Here is an 18,231-nt window from a genome sequence, read left to right on the forward strand (position 1 = left end):
CACTCCTATGACAAATTGTCAAATTCTTGCTATTATTCAATAGTAATGTTTACTCCTAAGGTTAAACCTGAAAATCTTTTACTCAACTATAACCCTAAAGACTTTTTCTCCTTCTTTACAAAAGTTAATTTTTATATTTACATAATGTCAAAACTATTATTTCCCCTGCTTTTATTACCTTTCTGGATTATTGCTTTAACATGTTATATTTTATATATATGCTTAGGAGAAGTAGACATATTACTCATTTTTTATCTCTGTTTGTGGTTGTTCATGCATTGTTAGAAGGTTGGAAAAGGGCCTTGTGTGAATGGGAGGTGTATTGCTTATAAACCTAGGAGAAAATAAGGAGTTACACACTTGGACAAAATGAATTAAACAGGACTCTAAACATTCACACAATGAGACCAAAGGAGGAAATTCTTAGGAGAGAATCATAGAAGCTCAATAGCTATGTTTATCAAAATGAACTCCAAAAAAATGGAAGAGTTTTTTTCATTTATTTTTTTGTGGGTTTTTATTTTATTTTTTTGCTTTTCCCCTGTTGTCACTGCTTTGAATTTCTGTTCTTTTTGTCTTATATGTAAATTTATCTGTTTGGGGAAGGAAAGGAGAGACACAGAAAGGCTTATTTAATTCAGCAGTGATACACACAAGACATTATGTTGGAAATTAATTATATAACTTGTGAGGGAGGGGGATAATAAAGGAAAATACTGGGAGAAAATGAGGAATGAGGGAAGAGATGACATTGTTCAGAAGGAATATACATGTTACTTATGCAAGTGTAAACCCTCTGTACATCATCTTTACAATAAAAGTAAATAAAAAGAATATATGGTCACGTATAGAATTGGTCATAAGCCGTGTGTGTGTGTGTGTGTGTGTGTGTGTTTGTCTCTGTGTGCGTGTGTGTGTGTGTGTGTATGTGTGTGTGTCTTATGACAAGTAATAAAATAAAAATATGGCTAGGAAGAAATATTAGAACACCAAATCTGATAACCTTCAAACTCAATTCATGTTCTTGTTTGCTTCTAGATTCACCTTAAATCAATATTGATTCAAATTTTTATTTATTCCAAGCAGATATATGATTATCCAATAATTCATGGCTGCTCTATAGCACAAATTCAGTTTTATCACTGTAGAGAAAAAAGTCATTTTTTTTCAAAGCTATGTTTCCTATAATTGCTGTCAGTTTCTCAGCACTGCTGTAGTCAGCCTATGAAGAACGAAAGTGCCTTATGTCTGTTGTGTTTTGCTGTTCCGTGAAGGTAGAGATCTTCTCTGAGGTATTACTTTAAGGTTATGACTGAATTGTTCATTATTTGTAGGTATCTTGAAGGCAAACTATTTCAAATGACAGTGCAAACTATTTAAAAATCATCCTTATGATTAAAAATAATCTTTAATTAAACCAGCAGATTTGCTATATAACATAGGATTATTGGACCCTATGTTAAGGAAGTTACTCAGTCTAGGAAAGAAACAGTCTTCATAAGGTTATGATACCACTGTATTGTTCTGTTTGAAATCAAGGCTGAAGAAGTCTCATTTGCATTTCCAGTTGTCTTACCATGTCTAACATGGGGTCATGCTTCCGCTGGAGAAGAGTTTCTGGAATGGGCATCATTTTCTGCTTGAAGAATTGTGGTCATCAGGCAATAAAGCATGGTTCTCTTAATTGTCTTGCAGCCCCACCAGATGGATTTTGTAATGCTCTGGAATTGTCCTCATTTCTGTAGCCTATTGATGTCTACCATTGTGAATGGTATGGAGTATAGATACATGCTTAGAATATGCCAACAATTTTCTTGTTGCTCCATCTACTTTATTTTCTCTGTTCCTCTATATTATGCAGGAACACAAACACCCAGACAACTGTGTTAACTTTTCTCAACATCAGAGGCTTTTACGCCTAACTTCATCTCCTTGCATTATGTGCCCCTTGTCTAACTGCTGCTGTGTTTCCTTCTCTCAGTGGAGTTGTAACAGTTGAGCACCTGCTTTCATCCGGCTTACCCATAAACAAGCTTGAAATTCCTTTCCCAAAGAAGGAAAAATCCCCCAGAAATGTTCCCGAATTCTTGATATTATTTCTACTTAACCTTTCACCTCAATTAACACACTGAAATGTGTTGATTATGCAGTGATAGACTTTTATTATTAGGGTACCTTACATAGATTTTATGACTCTATTAGGTGGTCTTTTCTGAAGGCAGACATTGTATCATACCTATTTTCCTCTCTCTACTATCTTTTTTTTTCTGGATCTGGGGCTTAAATTTGGGGTCTTGGCACTGTCCCTGAGCTACTCTACTCAAGGCAAGCCATTTTACATTGAACCATAACTCTACTCCAGGTTTTCAGTGAATAATTGGAGATAAGAGTCTCATGGCCTTTTTGTGCTCAATCTAGCTTTGAACCTTGACCCTCAGATCTCATCATACTGATTACACCTAATATTATAAATGGAAGCCATCAACTCTTGGCATTCTACTATCATTTTATGGAGACAAAAAATGGAAATTTAGACAAGAAAAAGTAATTTTCTCAATATCTTATAATATGTAGATGGTAGAGATTACACTTATTACCAGGCAATTTAATGTTCAGTTTCTGTTTACCAGTCTGTGCCTGTACTTCCTTTGTGAACTCTGATTAGGATTTTTTTTGGTGGTGGTGATGGTGTTTTGTTTTTTGTTTTTTGTTTTTGGTAGTACTGAGGTTTTGAACCCAGAGTCTTGTGCTTGCAATTGAGCCACAGCCCCAGGATATTTTGCTAAGTCATTTTTTTAGGTACTCTCATACTTTCCATTTTCCTACATGTATTTCCTAAGTGATGGGGATATAGAGCTATGCTGCCATGCTGGCTCCTTTTCCTTTTGATAGAGTGCTAATGATTTTGTTGTTATTTTTCTGGTTGCTTTGGGCTGGTTTGGGCTGGCTTGAAATTATGGTTTTCCTATCTCTATCCTCCAAAGTAGCTGGACTACAGGCATAGCCACCACACTCAACCTCCTAAACTGATCTTGAAATTAATAATTGGTTGCTGTACTGTGTTAATAGTGAGGGAAAAGAATGTTCACAACAATGCAATTTAAGAGTCTATTATCTTGCTTCAAATCTAAGTTGACTCATTGGTGATTCTCAGGATTGATCTTTTATTTGTATTTCCAAGATCTAAGTTAAAGATTCGGTTGTTTAAAGTGACATTCACATCACTTTTAAAATTTATTCCATATATATTTACTGAGTGTTCATATTGGATTACATACATTAAAGTAGATATCAGAAATAGAGCAGTAACCAAAATCTAATTTCAGGACAGAAATCTAGTTTTTAGAAGAAATGGTTATATGTAATGTTTCCCATTGCTACTATAATGAATTATCATAAAATAATATGAATTCATTATCTTATAATTCTGGCATTCAGAAGTCCGCAATAGTTTTCAGTAATCTAAAATCAAGGCAGAGGCAGGGAACATTCTATCTAGAGCATTTTTCTTTTTGTAAAATTTTTATTTATTTTTATTTTTATTTATTTTATTCTTTATTGTTGGGGTAATGTATAGAGATGTTACAGTTACATTCGCCAGGTAGTAGTGCATTACTTCTTATACATTGATACCCCTTCTCACGTTTTTGTCCCCATTTCTCTCCTCCCCACCCCTCCCACTTATCTTGTTTTCCCCCTTCCCTTTCTTATTTCAAATAAACAAATAAACATATACAATATACCAGGTAATAAAGTCAGATACAGTAACAATATGAGATTAACCAAAGGGCAAAAAAAAGAGGAGAGAAATAACAGTGCATTATAAGCTCTTGTTTCTATATCCTAGAGATCCTTTTATTTAATTTCATCCTATATGACTTTATGAATCTAGGTTTTGCACTATTGTAATCCTCTGTTAGGAGAGTCCTAGATGTGTACTAATTATTATAAATGAAGGAAACCATTGAGCCTGTGTTCCTTTGGGTCTGGCTTATTTCACATAATATGATTTTTCCCAAGTCTTTCCATTTTTTTACAAATGGGGTGATGGCATTCTTTCTGATCCAGCATAGAATTCCATTGTGTATAAATACCACATCTTGTTGATCCAGTCACCTACTGAGGGACATCTGGGTTGATTTCATATATTTGCTATGGTAAATAGTGCTGCAATGAACATTGTTGAGTTAGAGGCTTTAGTATATCTTTGTTTCTGGACATTTGGGTAAATGCCAAGTAATGGGATTGCTGGGTCATAGGGAAGCTCTAAGTTTAGTCTTTTGAGGAATCCCCATACAGCTTTCCATAGTGGTTGAAGGAGTTTGCACTCCTACCAACAGTGTTAGAGCATTTTCTTTTGCCCCATTTCCCAGCTTTTCCAAGTTTCTGTACTCATCAGTTTATGATTTCAACATCTTCAAAGCCAGCAAAGGCTAGTTGAGTTTCTCAGCATCACATCACTTTAACTGTTTGCCTTCTTCCATTTCCTCCTTCGATTCTTTGGTTACATTTTCCCATTTTAGGACCTTAGCAAGTGCACCAAATTCATGCAGATTATCAAAATTATCTATTTCATATACTTTATTAAAATAACATCAGTTTCTTTTTGTTCATCATATGACATATTTCCAGGATCTGCCGGGTGGGTTATGGACATTTTGGGGAACCATTGTTTTCATTAGTGCAACTGTCTTGGGATGCTGTGTGTTAAGATCCTCAATGCACATAATAGATATGTGTCTCAGAGGATGCAAATAGCTGCTCTGGGATGGGATTATGTGATGATATAAAATCTCAGGTCTAATTTCTAGCTAAATTGGGCTTTACCTGTTGGCACAATAACAAGTACAATGTCAGCCCTCTTTCCTTTGAAGGTGAATGGAAAATTTGTGAGTGAATTAGAGGGAAGTGAATATGTAAAAGATTTGATTTGGGAGGACACCACTGACAATATAGGATTGCCAATAGTTAACATTCTTTATTAGCTGTAAAGAGTAAGATTTGTGACATGGGATTAGATCACAAAAGGCCCTTGTATTGGGCTAAGAAGAGAACACACAATCATCCAAGAACTGCTCTCCAATGTGGTTCCTCTCCTTCATGTCAGGGGGCACCAACTCAGCCAAGACACTGCCCCTGAGCTCTTCAGCTCAAGGCTACCTCCCTACCGCTGGGCCTGGGCGTTGTCCCTGAGCTTTTCAGCTTAAGGCTACCCTTGAGGCAAGCCCCACTTACGGTTTTTCTAGAGGTTAATTGGAGATAAGTGTCTCAGGTCTTTTTGTGCCTGGGCTGGCTTTGAACCTTGATCCTCAGATCTCAGCCTCCTGAAAGCTAGGATTACAGGTATGAGCCATCAGGCCCGGCTGGAAACCCCTTAGATGAAACAGTAAGCCCTCTTTTATAGACAGCACAATAAAAAAAATCTAAAAAAATAAAGCAAGGATTTAATTATCTGTAATTCTTAAGTGGTGATTGTTGGCTATTCATATAACTTCATTTCACCTTTCTTGCTGGAAGATTACCTGCTTTGATTGCTTACAGTGGGTAGACTTTAAATTCTCAGACCCTTCATCAACTCACCTGAGTCAGCCTTCTGATCTCTGAATCATATTAGCTTGTCTCCAAAGGAAAATATTTCTGGAGGAATAAAGTGAATGTTTTGGATTCCTTATTGTTATGCTTATCAGTGATAGCTATGCTGTCATTTTCTTTGAGAAACATATTGCTTTTAAAGAATTGAGTCTTTCAAAGCATCATGGGCTATTTTACCTTGCCCATTTACTTTCAATTGAGTCATTTGAAACTGGCTTCCCAGAATTGAATTAATGACTAGGACTATTTTCCTTAATCTTCATGAATTATTTCTGGGAAGGAAATTGTATTTGCAGGGGTGCATTGCAAACTGGTAACTATGATAACAAATGTGTAGCTGCCAGTAATGAATGCTTTTCATAGCTTCCATTGTCATCATAATTTGATGATCAAAAAGTCAGATAAAATTAAGAAGCTTATAAAATATCACCTAATTTTAGTTTTTTCCCCATTTTCTTTAAGTGAGAAAAATGAATTGTATTCGGCTAGCTAAGCCATATAACAAAGAAGTACCATGGCTCTTTAGCTGGCCTCTCAGTCTATTTATTCCAGAGATGCAATTACAGCACTGAGGGGCTTCTGTGAAAGCATTGCCCTGTATTGATTTGCAGGAAATAAAAAAATTTGCATCACAATGAATATTCTGTTAGCACATGGGGCAGGGTGAAGTCATCACTTTCCAGCTGTCATTACTCTATGGAGTCAGCTAAATCTTATCATTTGACTGTGGTTTTAGTGTATTTTCAACTAAAATATAAGGCAGGCAAAATTTCTAGTTAGAAAGTACCCAGCTTTTCAGGCAAGTTTGACAATAACATTTTTTTTCACACTATAGTCTCCTTTTTCACTTAGGGACATATCACATCAACACTGAAATAAATAAATAAACTAGCCTAAGTAAGCTAGCCTAAATAAGCTAGTCATGTCTACCTTTAGTGTAATTAAATTACAGATAATTGTGGGATCAATATAAGTTGTTAGCCCTTTCAGTCTGATTCGCTCAGCATTTGTCTATGGAATGACTTTACGATCATCAGTGAATAACTCATAGGTATGTAAGTGGTCCAGACAGACTTTGGAGTTAGACTATATAATGTCCAATACCACTTTGCCCTCTTTTTGGGTTAATGGACTAGGACTAGAGCAAATTAGCTCACTCTTTTGTGCTTTTGCTTTTCCATCTGTAAAATGGTATGATAATAATGGCATATTTCAGAGAACTACTGAATATGTTAAATAATAATAAATATAAAAATTATTATTGCATGGTGCATGCTAAAGGCATCCTTTTACATTTCATTCTACCTGGAACTAGACATGGCATACTGTGTGTAAAACATTTACAGAAGATCTTGCTATGAATAAATATTCATTAAGTAATGATTTTTAAGTGGAATTTATGATCATTTATTTTTCTTAAAATTCATGGACCTTTTTGAATGTTATTTTTATGCCTCTTTAAACAACTTTTATTTTGCTTTTAAAGCCTAATTGTAGCATTTTCCAAAGCTTCTAAATACTCACCTTTGTGGAATGGGGGACACATAGGTTAGTCATATGTATATATATACATATTCACATATATTTATATATCAGAAATTGGCATTGGCACTGAAGTACATTATCATTTCTTTTTTTTCAAACAAGGAGGTATTTTACACATTTTCCTCTGGAGTTGACATTGCCTAGCATAACTATGGTAGTAGTTTATTTACATCAGGCCAGCTATATGTAGCTTCCAGGTAGATTGTTGGTCAACTATGTAATTATGGACACATTTGTTGGCCTCTATGTGATCTCTCATTTTTAAAGTGAAGCTAACTATTTGTGTTATAAGATTAGTCTGATGAAACAACACATACAAATCATCTCCTATAATACTACATTTGATGCCAAAACCATGTAAAGTAGTATTGCCATTGTCATAATAACACCACTCTGTTATGACACATCCAGAAGATTTGGAATTACTTGATTGGGGCTCTCTTGGACTTCTCTCTTCCACCCCATAAGTTTTTAATCTTCTATCAAGTTCTACTTATCTTTTTGATGTCATTATAAGACTAATAATAAGGATTGATGGAAGTTTGCTAAGTACCAGGCACCAAACACTTTTACTGTTCATAAATTCAATTGTCATAACAACTTTATAGGACAGATTCTATTATTATAGTTACAAATATGGAAATAGAGATGTCAATAGTCAAAAGACCTGTCTAATGTCACCTGCTAGTAAGGAACATTGAGTAGGCATACTGATTTCAGAGCCTTATTTGAAATTCTAAGCCATACCAACATTCTTGGTGAGTCTTGAATCTTACTTTTGTCACAAATTAGGGAATGATTTACATAGTTCATAGTTGTTTTTGCAATAGGGCTTTATTAGTTTCTTTGGCTTTGCTCATTGTAGAACAACTTGTATATTCCTTTTCCTGGTCCTCCTTTCCCTTCTTTTTCAACTTATATTTTTCCTTCTCCCTCTCTTCCTCATTTTCTTCTTCTTCTGCATTCTCCTCCTTTTTTCCTTCTTTGTCTTTGTTAACTTCTTTTTCTTATGCTGGTGCTGGAGCTTGAATTCTCTCATTTTTTTTTTAAACTCATGGCAGAATATTCTACACTTGAGCCACGCCTTCAGTCTGGTATATTAACCATTAGTTGGATATGGAGTCTCAAGGACTTTTCTGCCAGGGTTGAATTTTTGAACTATAATTTTCCAGCCAGCCATAAATTTTCAACCATAATTTTCAGCCTCCTCAGTAGCTAGAATTAAAAGCATGAACCACTATTACCTAGCTTAGATTGTCCTTTCTAAATGTTGCTTCTACTTGGTTCAAAATCCTTCTATGGATCCCTGTTGTCTATTCTATATGAAATAAATTCAATCCTGTTTTTTAACCTTTATATAATGTAGTTCATTATATTCTCAGCCTTGTTTTGTCTTCCTCCTACCCCATTACCATCACTCCAATTAGTCAGATCTTTTCACTACTGCTGCACCATGCTATTTATTCCCATATCTGTGTATGTTATTCAACACTTTACCTGTAAACTTTACCTCTAAACATTACCTGTCCATCTACAAATACTAACGCTCTATGAGCCCTTCCTTACTGTTTCCATTGAATGGACTCTCATAGCACCAGTTTTGTATTCTTTAGCTGTTAGCATGTTCTGTCTTGTAATATAATTGATTTTATACTGTCTCTGTTTCTCACATGGCCTCTTTAAATACAGAAGTTATTCAATGCACATAAAAAGTAGTTAATAAGTATTTGTGAAATATAACAGAACTCTAGTCTCACCAAGGATATTGGTCCATTTCCTTTTGTTTCAGCCTTCCACAAAAAATGTCATTTCTGGAACAGAGCTCCCTGGACTATTCTATTCTTGATGAAACTTACTTTTTCATAACTCAGAATTTACTTCTCACAGTTCTAGAGGCATAGGAGTCTAAGATCAAGGCATTGGCAGATGTTTCATCTGGGAAGGGCTAATCTGTGTTTCCATAAATCTGTCTTCCTAACTTGACTGGAGGCATCTAAACAGGAACTCTGAATTCTAGCATGACAGAAGAGAGGACTTTCCAATGACTGGCCAATTCTCTGAAGCATTTTCAGAAAGCATTACTACTATTCACAGGAGTGGAGCACATGTGGCTTAGTCACTCCTCAGTAGGCTCTACCTCTTACAGCTACCACACCATGGATTTTGGAAGAAGACAAGCATGCAAACCATACTAATAATAATTTAGTATTTTATTAATAGTTATATGTGGAATATTATTTGTTCAAATGTTGCTATGTGTGGCCTGGGATATATTCTCAAGGAATACTTGATGAATGAATAATATCTTAGCTTGCTCTCTTATTTTAAGATCCCTAAAATGGGGACCATGCCTTATGCATCTCCTTAGTGCTCTCAGAATATCTCAGTGTTTTATGAATATTCAGTGACTGATTGGTGCTTAGATTTCCATTGCAAATTTACCTCCCTTTAATGTTGCCTGTCCTTAACATGATTACAGTAAAGAGGCCTTTGAGTTTCCTGGCTTTATTCCCCTCAATACTGGCAGGGTCAGGTTGCTGATTCATGCAGGTCTTTTTATAACCTCTTTTAAAATTATGTCCTTTTACAAAGGCAAATTCCTAGAAGAAGTAAGAGTACTTTGCAGGGGGCACATTCAGGGGTAGAGAGTTACAAATGTAGGCCTTTGGCCAAGAATGATTTTATATAATTGGCTACTGCTACTTATTCCATTATAATACAGGCATGTCAGGGAAGAAAATTAACCTCTTCTTATATATGTCATTATTTTAGAGGATGATGATATATCACAATTATAATGCAAGAATAAACGAGGACGCCATCCCAAATGTCACAAAGTGTGCTGGTAGACCTTCTAAAATAAACAAACAAGTAACCTTCATATAAAACAATAGTAGTTTTATATATCTTACCACTAAAATGATAGCCACCAATCAGAACTATTATTTGATTTCTTAGAGGAAGGCCTGTTCTACTAACTACTGGGAGAAAGAAAAGCTGGGATAAGTGAGAAATCTTGGACAATGGCAAATGTAACAAATCAGAAGGGATTCTTGTTTTGCTCTCTTGGACATGCTTCCCAATGCTGCTGCTTGTATAGTACGAGGAGATACAGTCAGTTACAGGTTTCCATCTTCTAGTTAAAGAAGGGACCAAAGAGGGAATTTGACATTACACCAAGCAATGTCAATCTTTATATTTTTATATGTATTTATTTGATGTTCCACTGTCTATATGCTTAAAAAGATCTTTGTTTCAAATGCAGGTGAACGAAGGACATATGATCCACATTTCCAGGGACCTACTGCCAACAGGTAAACAATCTTTTATAGTGAATGTATTTTTTTAAGTACCACAGAAAGTTTATGGTGAAGAGATTGCCATTTTCTAGTTAACAGAGAATTGTGTCTATTTTCAGGGAGAAATGACTTATTTCTGTCTAAATGACTACTTACCCCAGGAAAGTATAAATCTTTCTGTGAATCATGAATATCTTCTGTTCAGCAAATGAATTGCCTCAGGGTGTTAGAATGAAAATTTGTATTTCTGAAAAGAAGTCTCAAATGCTTTATGAGATTTAATCATATTGTGGAGAAGCAAGCATATTTAGTAGTTGTTTCAGGCACCTGTTTGCTATGTGACTCATCACTGAAAATGCAGAGTTGCTATGCCAACTTCTTCCAAGGCAGGTATTTGTGCCACTCAGCTTCCAGAAGCAGAGTGGCTTCTTAGAGACCATCATTCTCTAATGTATTCTGTGCACTTGAGGACAGTTTAAATGCTCTAGGGAAACATTTACTTATCTCTCAGCTGGTTCTTCCCTGCATCTAATGTGGTATACTGTTTCCAAATTAGCCAATAATCTATAGTCCTCTTATTATTTATTTTCCCTCTATTCTCAGGCTTCTTGATAATCAGAAAGAAGGTTGTGGGGTAGAACAGTTAAATATGTAGAGATGATGCTCTTGATAGGTGCTGTTTTTTTCTTAGCTTTGACTTTGATTTTTGGCAGTTGTTTGTCATAATAAACTCTGATGTGAAATAACGATCAACATGCTCATTTGCACTTGCCAGTCATCAGGGTGTGTGAGAGCCTTTACTGTTATGTCCCTATAATAGCTCAACTTTAAACACTTAGCTATTTCACTTATGCCAATCCTTGCTTGTTTCAGTTACTGATTCTAAAGTATACATACTACAAAGATACCTTCTCAAAAATGTGTCTGAAATCTCTACAATTCTCTTCTTGGTAACAGCATGACTACATGTTGTCCACTGTACAAACAGCCTCTTTCAATGTGGTGGTTACTTTTACTGTAATATGGCATTCCTGACTTATTTTATGTAGAAAATATAGGGCATGCTCTCTGACTTCAGTTGTCATGTACTACATGACATTGTAGTCATGAACTGCATATGTGACAGTGCACCTGAAGAGTATATGTAATATAGCTGAAAACTTCCTGTACCTAGTGATGTAGCTGTTTCAATGTCTCTGCTCATGTGTTAACTAAGTAACACATGCTTGTGATACTGGTGTGAATAAATATGTTGATATATGTTCAGATGTAAAGTACATACCATTGTGTTACAGTGCCATCAGCATCCACTATAGTAACATGATGTATAAATGAATAGCCTGTGTGTATGTACATGTATAATAATATTACATACCTACATATAACCTACATGTATAGTAAGATATATCATTCAGGCTGATATAGCTATAAGGTATGATCTTCACACATTGTCAAAATAGCCCAATGAGAAAAATCCCCTTCAATTATACAGGACTATATTAGGAATTTCATGATCGGATCAAGAGGTTCAAATCTAAGCAATTGGGACAATCAGTATTAGAATGAAGTTTATTTTCACCTGGTACCTTTTAAGATGTCCCAGACACCATGAAGACTTTCAAAAAGAAAATGCTGGACATAGCTCCCACTCTCCCCCCCCCCCCCCCATTCCTTTGATCCAAGAACAGAAGAAAGTCAAGTAAAACCACAGGGGCACGGCTACTGCAAGACTTAGTGAGCTCATTTGTAATGTTTCAGGCAGCAACGCTGTAAACTACCTGGGAAAATAATGGGATGAAGAGCAAATGAGAACTGGTTATGTTGCTCAGTGATAGAGTACTTAACATGCAAGAGGCCCTGGTTTCAAGCAAATGACAAAAAAGCCAGGAAACTCCCAATTTCTTGCATTATCTCACAGCAGCCCTTGCTTTAGCAGTAGCTTGTGCATGTTTCATACTGCTTTTCCTGAAAACAAAAAGATAGTCCTTCCAGCTAATAAAGAAGCCCATGACATTACCCATTACCCTGTGTGGCTCTCTGTACTCCTGTTCCCTTTGACAGGTATAGTTCCTAACAAGTCACCAGTGTCTCATTTGTTTCTTGTCTATTTAAATAGATATGTGTAGGAACTAATACAATAATATTGGCCAAAAGAAAGGTGATATTGATAGTTTTTTTTCCAACCACTTTGGAAAGAGTAGGTCTTTAGGCTTCATGTTTTGTCTTATATATTCAACAGAGTCAAGGAAAAGGCTAGTTAGTATTGATGTAAAATAAAGCCAAGTTCTGCTCTATTCTTGGCAGGGTATTAGAGAGTGGGAATGAATACACTGAACAAACTTATAATAAAATCTTTTGTAATTCCTCTTATAATTTAGAACTAAGGGAAATTTGCCATTCATATTCTCCTGTTAGATAAGGAGAATGATATAATTCATTATATCTTTTTTTAATATTGATTTGTAGTAATCCCACTCTACATTTAATTTAAGCGTTAGCAACTAAATCCACCTTTAAGCAAAATGCTTGATCAGAACTTTGAATTTTTATTTCAGAAATTTTACTGCATTTAACTTGTTTACATTATTTCATTTAAGATCTTTTTGAGAAAGAGGTAATATATAGTAGACAGGTAAACAGAAAGGAAAAGCCTACATGTTTCCCACCAGACTTTTTTTTTTTCTATACACACAAAATAGATGAAGAACATGAGTGGCACTTGTCAGATTGGTACTTATTTTCAAGCTAAAAGAGCTACTGCTATAAAAGTCTGAAAAACAATCGGAAATATAATGAGATGCATTTATCTTTAGCTGAAGTATTAGAGGGGTTCACTATTATAAAGAGGTTCAAGGGAACCTAAAGAGCCATTACTTGGGATTGTGTAGATAAATGACTTCCGTATTGTGAGAGTCCTGTGACTCTTCGATTCAACTCTCAGTACCATAGTGCAGAGACTAGGTGAGCTCCTGGCTAAGTGATAATCAAACACCTGTTGACCTTCATCTCACATTGTTGGGATTCCAGGCACCATGCATCTCAAGTTACTGCGATAACTCAGTTTTGTTTCTTAAATGTATGGAGTTCTTTCTATATTGGCTTCTTGTTGAAATAATTAGTATACTTCTTGTCTTTGTAAAGGACTTAAATATCTAAAGGGAGGGATTCCTTATCATAGAAAAATACCAGGAAAAGGTTATAGAAAGAAAAGCACACAAAGTCAAGAAGAGAATTCAGGTTTCATGTTGTAAAATATCAGGAAAACGGTTATAAACCATTTTTATTTGAAAAATCATTTGATTCAAAAAAGCCTATTGTTTATAGCACTGACTCTGGAAACTTATTTTCAAATCTCAAAGATAATGGGAAATAAAAATAAATAAGTGCCCCAAATGGCTAATTCTTCAAAATATAAATATGAATTAAAATATGATTTAATCCTAGCATTTATGTTTTTTTCTTCAGGGTGGAGCAAATAGCCTAATATGATAAATTATTTATCAGTGTGACTTATTTCTGTAAGAAGATGTAGGCTAATATACTTGTTTAATATTCCTGGCTTGTCTTTTAAACTCCCCATATGAAAAAGTATTTCTTTTTTCTGTTCTTTTCACTTTAAAATGCCACTACCTACAAATCATTCCTGGTAAAGATAATCATCCTTAAGCCAGGCACTGGTGGTTCATGCCTGGAATCCTAGCTACTCAGGAGGCTGAGATCTGTGGATCATGGTTCAAAGCCAGCCCAGTCAGGAAGGTTCATGAGACTCTTATTTTTGAATTTACCACCAGAAAATCAGGAGCAGAACTATGGTTAAAAGTACTTAATATGAGCAGAGAAGCTTAGTGTCCAGCCCTTGTCAGTCCCATGACTGACAAGAAAAGAAATAAGATAGTCAACCTCACGTCTTAACAGGCTTTATCTATACCAATGACCTTTCAGTTTGGTAGACTGTGGTTATATTCAGGTAGGGATTTCACAGGAATATCCGGAGAAAGCATCAAAAACAGACGAATGCATTCATTGGGGGTTTGAGTTGAGTTTAGGGCGCCTAGGACACATTCCAGTAGAAGTATCCCACAGCAAGTTATCAATATAAAACTAAGGTTCTAAACAAAGACATGTAGTAAAGGAAAAATATGTAGAGAAAGTTAGAAATACAAAGTATTTTTTATTTTAACTAAGTTTTTAAGCAAAGAATTTTTTTTTTGCCAGTCCTGGGCTTGCACTCAGGGCCTGAGCACCATATTTGGACTTTCTCAAGTCTAGCACTCTATCACTTGAGCCTCGGCACCACTTCTGGCTTTTTTTTTTCTATGTATGTGGTATCGAAGAATTGAACCTGATTCTTTGTGCATGCTAGGCAAGCACTCTACCACTAGGCCAAACTCCCAGCCCCAGAAAATTTTTTTGAAAGAACATATAAAAAGACAAGTAAGTTTTTACCCTGATTTCCTCCAGAATGAATTGCAATTTTCCTCTCTGGTGCTTTCAGAATGATCTGTGCATGTGTAGTACTATAATACTGAAATGTCATAATTAGCTCTGTCCTTGGCTGACTCTCGAATTATGGATTCTACTAAATAGAGCTGCATGTAATGGCCCGGTGAATAGTGGCCTTGTTCACGTCACCTTCCCAATTCAGATTTTACCAATGCATTCTCCCTGCTTAACAACTGTGATATTCCAAATTTTGCATGATTTTGTCAGAATGTGTTTTTTTCTACACTCATTGTCTCTGTCTCTCTTTTTTGAGCCCTTATATGAACTTGCTGTTGAGCCAAGCTGGTTATGTATATTTCTGTGGAGTGAAAAATTAATGAAAAATTAATTTTGTCAATGCTCTATAATTATTTCAACTCAGAGATGATGACTGGCACTAACCAAGCTCACAAGAGACTGATGTATAAAACCAGAATGCCAGTGCAATCATTTACATTGAGAAATTTAATTGCAGAGCAGACCTGATGTTCATGTTGGCCTAAGCAGTACATTGCTCCCTTTAGACAAAACTACATGAGAAACCTAATTATCAAAAGATTACCTGATGAGCATATAGACACAATGAGGGGATTTACTTGGGTAGAATGTCTAATGGCATCAGGCTTTTCTAGCCTGTGGTCCACAGAGCAGAATTTTCCATATCAATTTGACTTGGTGGCCTAAGTAGAGATTGATTAGGTAGGCAGAGCTTTTTGACTATTAGTCCACTTTTTTCTTCTCTAAAACTGTTCTTGAACTCAAGGCCTCAGTACTGTCCTTTAGCTTTCTTATTCAACTTGTCTACTCAAGCTGGATTTGAACTGTCATTCATAGCTCTCAATCTTGTGAGCAGCTGGAATTGTAGATGTGAGCCACTGGCACCCAGTTTGTTTATTTCTTTATATACCTTCGTGACCTCAGTATGTTTATAATCAAGGTTTGCTAGATGGAGGCTTATAATCCTGTTTAGATAACTATATTTATCATTGCTTCTATTATGTGTTGATTTTATAGTTAGTTCTCAAAAAGCAATGCTATTTTCTATTCCACATTAAGGGAACAGAAGTGCATTTTATATCAAGAAGTCATTGCTTCCTTATCCCACACTTAATCAAGTCCCCCTACCTCAGTCTCAGCATGCCTTGCCTCCACTACAGTTTGGTTCATATATATGGTGCAAAGCACATGATACTTATGATACTTGTGTCAACTTTTTAGCTTTTGGTACATATATGTTGTCTTGCCATTGGGATGGGAATTTCCTTTGGAGAACAGAGGTACATTTAGTAAATATTTACATAATCAATGAAAAGAGCTAGGTGTGTATGTGTGTGTGTGTGTGTGTGTGTGTGTGTATGTGTAGTATTGGGATTTGAACTCAAGGATTCCTACTTGTACAAGCATTCTACCACTTGAACCACTTTGCTAGTTTCGTTTTATTTTTGTTGGTTGTTTTTAATATCAAGCCTTGACAAATGCATGGGCTGGCTTGGAATGCATTTGTCCTATTTTGTGCTTCTGTCATTGGGATGATAGTCTCATACCACAATCATTAGCTCTTGATTGAGATAGAGTCACACAAAATTTGGTTCCTGGGCTGACACAAATTGTAATCCTCTAATGGCTACTCCTCAAGTAGTAAAGATTAAAGATGAGCTACTATGGTTGGTTTGTGTACATTTGTGTGTATGTATGTATATATTTTGTTGTTTGTTTTTACTTGATATACTATTGACTATATTACTCCCTCATGGATGACTTTATATTTATAAAATATGGTTATGTCTTGTATGACTATGTCTAAAAGTATCAGGATTCATTTTTATTATTATGATTATGAATTGTCAATTTATTATTATATTTATTTATGAGCATAATGTGATATTTGTTAATATAATATAGAATAATTAAATCAAACTACTTCATGTATCTGTCATTGAAAATGCTGAACATTTTTGTTATAAGAATATCTTTTAGTATTGAAATGTATAATGTACTTTTATTAAATATATTCACTACAGTCTGGAATACATCCAAAATTGCATACATACGTATATACATGTTCTTCCTGTCTGAGACTGTGTACCATTTGAACCTTATCTTTCCCTTTTCCCCAGTCTGGTCTCAGTGATCACCATTCATTCTGCTATCTACTTCTATAATTGTTTTAGCTTCTACATAAAAATGATACTATATAACACTGGTCTTTCTGTGACTGGCTTATTTTATTTTATATAACCTCTGATTCTATTTATTCTGAAGTAAGTAACAGAAAGTGCTTTTTTAAATTCAAGGTTGAAAGATACATGTAAGAAAACATGTATGTGTGTGTGTTTTATTTACATTTTATTTGTTCTTCATCTGAGGATGGACATTTCAGTTCCTTCCCTAACTTGACTACGGTGAATAGTTCTGTAATGAACATGAAATGTGGTATCTATTCCAAAAACTGATTTAAAGTTGGATTTGTAGATTACATAGTAATTCTATTTTTAATTTTTTTTGAGGAATTTCCATGTAGTTTCCCATGATGGCTGTACCAATTTACATATTCATCAACAGAGGATGTGGGGTCCTTTTTTCTCCAATTCTCCAAGTACTTTGTTTTATTTTTTTGATAATAACCATCAGACAGATGTGAGATGGCATCTCATTGTGATTTTAATTTGCATTTCCCTAATGATTCGCAATGTTAAACATTTTTTATATATCTGCTGGTTATTTGTATTTCCTCTTTTGAAAAAATATTCCTGTTCCCTTGCTCTCAAAATGTCAGGATTCTACTCATTTGCATCTTCTTTCAAGGGAGTTTTCTATACAAAACAAAACAAAAAAAAAACCCTTAAAATATGGCTTTTATCACAAGGTGCCAATTGTAGCAATTTGAACTTTATTTTTCTGGACTTGGATCACAGATCAAACAAATGTTCACAGTGTTTGAATGATTTTTGCCATGACATGAAATGAATGAGGTAAACAGCATGAGCTAAAGTGCTTATACCAGGACCTGGAAATCTCTGACCTGCCTTGACACAACATACTTAGATTCAAACCACACATAGTGTTAGGGCCACTCTAAACACTTCATAAAAATTAATTGAATTTAAAAATAGATTAACGTGTGTTTGAGAAACTGTAGAAACTCAAATAGCTTAGTACAGTACTCTAGTACTGTTTTCCTATTAGCTGATCTTTGTGGTTTTGGATTTGAACTCCCATATTACATCAATGTCATCTAATAATGAAAAAAGAATTTAGATAATGTGTCTTAGCAAAAGCTTTAAATAAGACTTTAAAGTCTTGGATTTCAAAT

General features: G+C 35.1%; 1 protein-coding gene across 1 annotated transcript in view; it reads left to right on the top strand.

Annotated features, from left to right (window-relative positions):
- Positions 1–18,231, top strand: part of Slc44a5 (solute carrier family 44 member 5) — a 283,278-nt gene that overhangs the window by 151,431 nt on the left and 113,616 nt on the right. Inside the window, exon 2 of the mRNA XM_090334599.1 lies at positions 10,403–10,451. Coding sequence (XP_090190725.1) covers positions 10,403–10,451 — 49 coding nt within the window. The remainder of the gene's footprint in view (positions 1–10,402; positions 10,452–18,231) is intronic.

Source organism: Megascapheus bottae, chromosome 6 (genome assembly GCF_031878675.1).
Source record: "Megascapheus bottae isolate mThoBot1 chromosome 6, mThoBot2.hap1, whole genome shotgun sequence".
NCBI classification, from domain to species: Eukaryota; Metazoa; Chordata; class Mammalia; order Rodentia; family Geomyidae; genus Megascapheus; species Megascapheus bottae.